This window comes from Equus asinus, chromosome 26 (genome assembly GCF_041296235.1).
Source record: "Equus asinus isolate D_3611 breed Donkey chromosome 26, EquAss-T2T_v2, whole genome shotgun sequence".
Classification (NCBI taxonomy): Eukaryota; Metazoa; Chordata; class Mammalia; order Perissodactyla; family Equidae; genus Equus; species Equus asinus.
Window position 1 is genome coordinate 15,320,936 of NC_091815.1, and position 6,581 is coordinate 15,327,516.

Consider the following 6,581-nt stretch of genomic DNA (forward strand, 5'->3'; position numbering starts at 1 on the left):
TTGGTCTCACTTCACCCCTGTGACTAGAGACAGGAGGCAGGAGGCAGAAAGCGAGTGTGAATCCTGCCATCTCCCTGTGCCCACCCTCACTCCACAGTGAACAGTAGTGAGTGACTGCAAACCCAACTGGAAGAAACACCTCAAAGCGTAATCATTACAGAACCGGGACCAGCGGGATCATTTTCAGACAGCCTCCAGACTCAGATGCATCACTCTGTCTGCCTCTTGGTAAGGCAGATGCATTAGAGACACAAATCCCCACCCCAGATGAAGGAAAGGGCACTCCCATTTTGGAAACTTCTCAGATATCCCACCACTGCCTCTCAAAAGTAAAGAATTCTAACTACTAACTTCCCCCATGGGCGATGAATAGAACTTCCTGATCTGTCCCAGGGCAATCGGCCAGCTAGAGCTTGGGCTACCCTGCAAGCTGCTAACCCCTCACTCAGGAGGCTTTCCCAGAGACAAGTCAACACCGTCAGACAAATGACACCAGGGGTGGGGGGGATGTGGCGGGGGGGCACGCAGACACAGAGCCAGGACTCACGTGCGAAATAAGGGAAACCTGGATACTACCATTTCTGACAATGCCACAAACATCTCCCAGGACCTGGAGATGCCCAGCTAATTCTACCTCATCCTAACCACGAGCTCTGTAGAATCCGTGTCCCCAACATAAAGAAGGTAAATAAACGAGAAATTACAGGTTCCACAAATACCTTGTACACCAATCTGTAACTTTTAATTAGAATTAACTAACAAAGACACTGCATCTTTCAAGTCTCTGAGCATAACAATGTTTAACAGTGGTTTTATTAGGTGAATGATTGAAAGTATTCAACATGAAATTCAATTTACTTCACATTAATGTTTGCAAATACATTATTAGCAATTCTTAACTACTTCAAATCAAGCAAGTTGAAGTGCAGAAGGCTTGCTCTCGAATAACTCTTCTGAGGTGCTATGAAGACTGAGAGAAGCCTATGACTTGAGTCCAGGTCTCTAACCAACAATCACCAAATCATCACCGGTGAACTCATATGAGGGAACTTCAAGGTTGAGAGGCGCAGGCCCCTTCCTGATCCTGCCAGACGCATCATAGTGTGACCCATGGCAAGGGCAGTAATAACCACCAAAATCTCCTGCATTTGCAATGGGTACACAGCCAAGATGAGTGCAAACACCTATCAGGATAACCCACTCTGGCTTCTTTACTCGTTCTAAATCATGCTGTGGGTCCCTCAACTGGGACATTTCCACTGCTGCTTCCTGGTCGATCTCCTTCTTGGTTCTATGGCGCACAAACAGGGGTTTGCCTCTCCACTTGAAAGCCATGTTCTTGCCTTCCGGAATATCAGATAACTTGATTTCGATTTTCGACATGGCCAACACATCCGCAGAAGCACTCATGCTGGAAACAAACTGGGAGACGACATTTTTGGCGGCATATGCAACACCCACAGTAGTTGTCGCTGTTACCAGGTAGGAGAAGCCCTTTCTAGCCTCGCTACTCGCCTTCGAAGACTTGGTACTGTCTAACACTTCCGGGCGCCGATAGTCAGAGAAGTCAGGCACTCTGATGTCTGTATGGGAATAACGAACAGAAGCAGGGACTGCAAGATAAACAAAGGTTAAAAAACACAATTAGATGAACACCCTGAGGGGGTGTGTATACATCAGGAAACACAGCTTTACGCATTCAAAGCAAAAACTCAAATTATAAAAATGTGAAATATGGCACTCAGGGGTCTCGGAAATAGTCAAGTTGGCAGCGCCAGCATACAAAATACTAAAAACGGAGTCAACCACACCTATCATACTGGTATGAAATCATAAGACAATATTGTAGATTGAGTTCCTCCTAATTGAACACTATTGATTCAGGATTCACAACCATTCAGTTACATCAAACTTAAATACCACTGCGAACAGCAATATTTTAAAGTTCCCAAAAATCCACCCTGCCAAGACACACTACACAATCATGCTTATACCTCCCATATTCTCCGGGTTAGAAGAGACCCTAAAACTCATCTAGCCCACCTGATAAGCTGATGACTGATCATTTATTAAAGCAAATGCCGAAGGTTATATTCCTATCTACCTGCTCTCTGAAAGAACGGCTAAAAATCCATACAAGACTAACTACAGAATAAATAACATTCTGTGAACTGTTAGCGTAACTTTAGCTGCAGAAAAATTAAAGATTTCTATTTCAGACTGAGGTATAAATCAGTACTACTTTAACTAATGGGCAGAAAAGGACATCCGCATCAGAATAGGCACCTACCAAGATCAAACGAAATTTCCAAAAGAACCAATTACTTCAATTTAGTACATGAACAAAAAAAGAGAAAAAATTTCATGACTCCCCTTCCTCAGTGAAGGGCAATAGCTTCTAGAGGAGCAGGGGCATCCTTATCTTTCTTTTTCACTGCCGTGGGTCTCTCAGCTGGGCCAGTACTACGGCAGGCCATAACAGGCCAGATGTTTGTGGCAAACGTTAAACAATCATTGTTTATCTGGTACTTTGGATGCAAGTAGTCCATTTTTTTAAAAAAACAGATATGTCCTTCTGTCCTATTCCATTTTTAAATGTCTGACAAAAAATCAGCTTACTGGTATCACTTTTAAGTATATTTCAGGAAGCAAATCTCTGCAAATTGTATTCTCATTTTAGGAAATTTGCCACAAGGTTTCCTTTTTAGAAAAAGGGACATTAAAAATTCCTCACTTTTAGAAAACGTGTTGTTTCCAAAAAAAAAAAAACTACTTATAAAATGCATTTTCATCTAAGCTGCGATTCTAACTTGGTCTCCCAGGCCGTCTCATCCTAACTGACTTCTGTGAGCGGCCACCATTACAATAAAGAATACATCAACTACTTCCCATCGTTCTCAAAGTCATACCTTTATGAAGCCAGAAGGGTTCATAAACGATGGTCAAACCTATCAAAACTACTCCAAGTACTTTTCTAACTAACCCAAGATTTTCTGGAGGAAACCAGGACAGAGGCCGTGACTATCTGAGATTCACAAGTACGGCAAAGTGACATTACATTACGTACTACCCTGCCTCTACCTAATGCTGACGTGTCAGTGGGGACTGGGGCTTGGGATCAAGGATGAATTCTTTTCCCTTAGTGTCGTCTGGGATTATACAGGAAAGATCTGTATCATACCTGAAAGATGAAGGAACCAAAGTTCATATTTCTACACTAAACACAGTATCTACAACCCTCAACCATACAACAGCACACAAGGAAATGTACAGGAACACTAAATAGAAGACCTCTGACATTTCGTCCAGAAATTAGGCGGCAAAAGAAATCCAGTTGTCTACACCCATTCTATCTAGCAGGTTACACTTTATATTGAGCTACATCACCACCACCACTTTGGAAAATTAAACTGCATTTTCCAGTTTATTTTTCCAAATAATGCAAAAAACATTCAATAATTTACATGAACTGTATTAGGTGTGACTTTCAGCAACAAAGATGCCAGCTAGATTCAGTTCTGAACTAAAGCAAAATCAGATACTTAGAGAAATACCATCTAGAAATAAAGACAATTTAAGGCAATATAACAAAACAGGTTTTTGTTCGTTTTGCTTTGTTTTACAGCGAGCTCTGATGTACTCTGGAAACCCTCCTCCCCAACTGAGCGATCTGATCCAACCCCTTTCTATCCTACACCCTCTGCTACCCAGCTTTCCACAAACCACCCAGACAGATTTTGAAGTGAACTTAAGCTACAAGCAGAAGGCATTACAGAAAAGAGGTTTGCCTTATGGTTCCAGATTATTTACCAGTTCTTGGAAAAACCAGGTAAGGTTCCAATTTTTAGAAGAAACTCTTTAGGCACTTGAAAAATTCCAAAGATGGTTTTCACTTTGCCATCGACATTTTCTCCTCCCTTACTGTTTCTCACCTCCAGGTCTGAAAAATAGGCTTGCAGTGGGCTAGGGCACTGTTCTGCCCTGAACAGTCTCTCCAAAACCCACTGCTGCCCTCTAACAAAAAAATCACCACTTCATTCATTCGCAAATATTTTGCACCACTGTATGCAAAATCCGAGGTTGTGGGAGATAGAAAACTAAAGGAAATAGGCTGTGCACCCTACAGCTCAAATTCAGAGGAAATCACCAGTAAATGCAACAGAAATGGAAAATGTTATGTGCTATAAAACAAAGGAATCAGCAAAAACAAAATTTTATTGACCTGATCCTGAACTGAGATTGAAAAGAGGGGTAATACCTGGAAACGTGGAGACCTGAGGAGGATCATTTAAAGAGAACTGGGTGAATGAAGACAGAATAAGAGGGGGGCAGCTGGTCAGTATGCAGGGCAAGGGTCACCACTCAATTGCCCACGGGGCCAGGCAGGTGAACAGGGAATCAAGCAGGCCTGCGATGAACAGGAAGAGCACTTGCTCCAGCTCAGGGCAGCCGATGCACGGGACACGAGCCTTGTCCACGGAGAAACTAGAGCCCAGTGTCACCGGTTTCCCGCATTTCAAGAGGCCACAAATCTTCCCAGTTTCGAAAACCACGCAGCTCGTGCAGACAACAAGCACAGCGGCCCGCAGGGTCTCCAACACCAGGCATGAGAAGAGAAGCGGAAGGCAAGGCACAGGAGAGAAAGGGGATCCGCCGACAGAGGCGGGAAACACTCCCGGCGGGAGCCCGCGGCGCGCGTCCCCACGCCCGGCGTCTCACCTCCCAGCACCGTCCACCGCCGCCCCCGCTCTCCCTGAGGACGACGCTGACGCGGGCCCCCGCTGCCCCCGGGCCTGGAGGCCCTGCCCTGCCCTGCCCTTCGCTACACTGAGCCCGGGCTTGTGCCGCGCCGGTGGGTGGGTGGGTGGTGAAGAGCGCTAGAGGGATCGGTGGTGCCGATCCGGGCAAGCTCCCGAACGTGAACAGCAGCTCCTCTTTTCCGAGTATCCGTCAAGCGCCCCGACGTGTGCCAACGGCGTTAGGCAGAACTCCGCCACCTGAGCCCCGCGGCGGAAGCCCGAGACTGGGCGGCCGTTAGCGCACCGCCCCGGGGGGGACGCCGAGGCCGCCGAGGACAGGGCCCCAGCCCGCCGGGCCGCGCGGCGGGGATGCCCGCAGAGGCTGCCAACGCCGGGCCAGGACGCGGAGGCCCGGGAGGGCAGAGGCCCAAGGTCGGCCCGCACAGCACGGCGCGCCGCCTCCCCGTCCCCGAGACCGCGGACCCCGGGACTCCCCAGGCGGGCGGAGCGAGCGGTACAGGCCTCAGCCCGCGGCCGCCCAGCCGGCTCACCGTTGAGGCCCACGGAGGCGACCAGAGGCCGGCCCGCCGCCTGGCCGCTCAGCGACTCGCGGCACCGGAAGGGCCGCTTCACGTCCAGCACCGGCGGCTCCGGGGCCGGGGTCACCGCGGCCTGCACCAGGGGCCGCAGCGCGCCCGCCACCCCGCGCGACGTGGCCGACAGCACCGGCGCGAACGGGCCCGAGCGGGCGGCGACCGACAACATGGCGACAGCAGCTGAGAAGCCGGGCCGGTCACACAGACGACCTTCCGCCCGCCGCGCAGGCGCCAGAGTCGCAGGCGTCGCAGGCCCCGTGACGTCAGAGCGCCGGCTGAGCAGCGCCCGGCGGGGCGGGGCCCACTTGGGGCGGTGTGCGTCGGAGGCGGGGCCAGGAGCCCACGCTGAGGCCGGATCTGGGCTGGGCTGGGCTGGGCTGGGCTGGGCTGGGCTGGGCTGGGCTGGGCGGCTGCCGCTCCACCTGTCAGCCTGGGGTGGCTCCTGGCGTTCCCGGGCGTCTGCCCCGCGGGAACCTCCCGTGGGCCGACTTTGCGTCCCTTAGAGCAGAAACTTCATCAGTGGGGGCCTAGGGACAAGAATAAACTATCATAAAGATTAACTAGGGATAATAATAGTTAACATATGTGCATATATATTGTGTATTGTACCATGTATATATCGGGATATATATATATATGGAAGACTGTATGTAAAACCCAAAACAGAGACCAGCACATAGTAACCTTTATGTGTTTACTGTAATTATTATTATTATCTAACAAAAAATAAATTTTAAAAAGACCAGGGACTTGTATGCAAAGCTTAATAATAGTAATGAAAATGACATGGTTTATGTTTATTGGCGTTTACTATGTAGTAGATTTTGTGCTTTACCTTCATTCTTTCATTTGTAGTCAAGGTCCCTACGAAGTAACAGCTATTTTACCAAAGAGGAAACCAGCGTTTAGAGGGATTACGTGCCCAGGGCAGGATAGCCAGCAGGTGGGGAAGTATAGTGGTCTGCCTTCCCGGGCCGTGCTCTGGACCACTGCCTTAGTTTCCCTAGGTGAGATTTTAGGGGACGCAAAAGTCGGTCCTTAAATCACTTTATCGCATGGTGAGAAAGTTACTCCCTTTTTACTTCTCTTTCAATCCCTGTGATTACACCAGTGAGAAAGCCCCAGTTGGGTACTAACACGTTTTCAATTCCTCTCCAACACTTGCTCACCTCCCCTTTAACAGAACAGGCCTTGAGTCTATTGAAAGCCCTTAGCAGGTAGTTGAATCTGGAGAGGATTTAATCAT

General features: G+C 48.7%; 1 protein-coding gene across 1 annotated transcript; it reads right to left on the bottom strand.

Moving 5' to 3' along the window:
• Positions 1-716: 716 nt before the first annotated feature.
• On the bottom strand, positions 717-5,648 carry UQCRFS1 (ubiquinol-cytochrome c reductase, Rieske iron-sulfur polypeptide 1). The gene is made up of 2 exons (XM_014847004.3): positions 5,291-5,648; positions 717-1,613 (listed from the first exon to the last, which is right to left on the bottom strand). Exons 1-2 carry the CDS (start codon positions 5,502-5,504, stop codon positions 1,003-1,005), a joined length of 825 nt encoding a protein of 274 aa, XP_014702490.2. The 5' UTR covers positions 5,505-5,648; the 3' UTR covers positions 717-1,002.
• Between the last annotated feature and the right edge of the window lie 933 nt (positions 5,649-6,581).

Bases quoted from the DNA above. Each gene is read 5' to 3' on its own strand.
- UQCRFS1 (XM_014847004.3), bottom strand. From the start codon at position 5,504: ATGTTGTCGGTCGCCGCCCGCTCGGGCCCGTTCGCGCCGGTGCTGTCG. The intron at 1,614-5,290 runs GTGAGCCGGCTG...TTTATCTTGCAG, and splicing joins CGCCTCCGTGGGCCTCAACG to TCCCTGCTTCTGTTCGTTAT.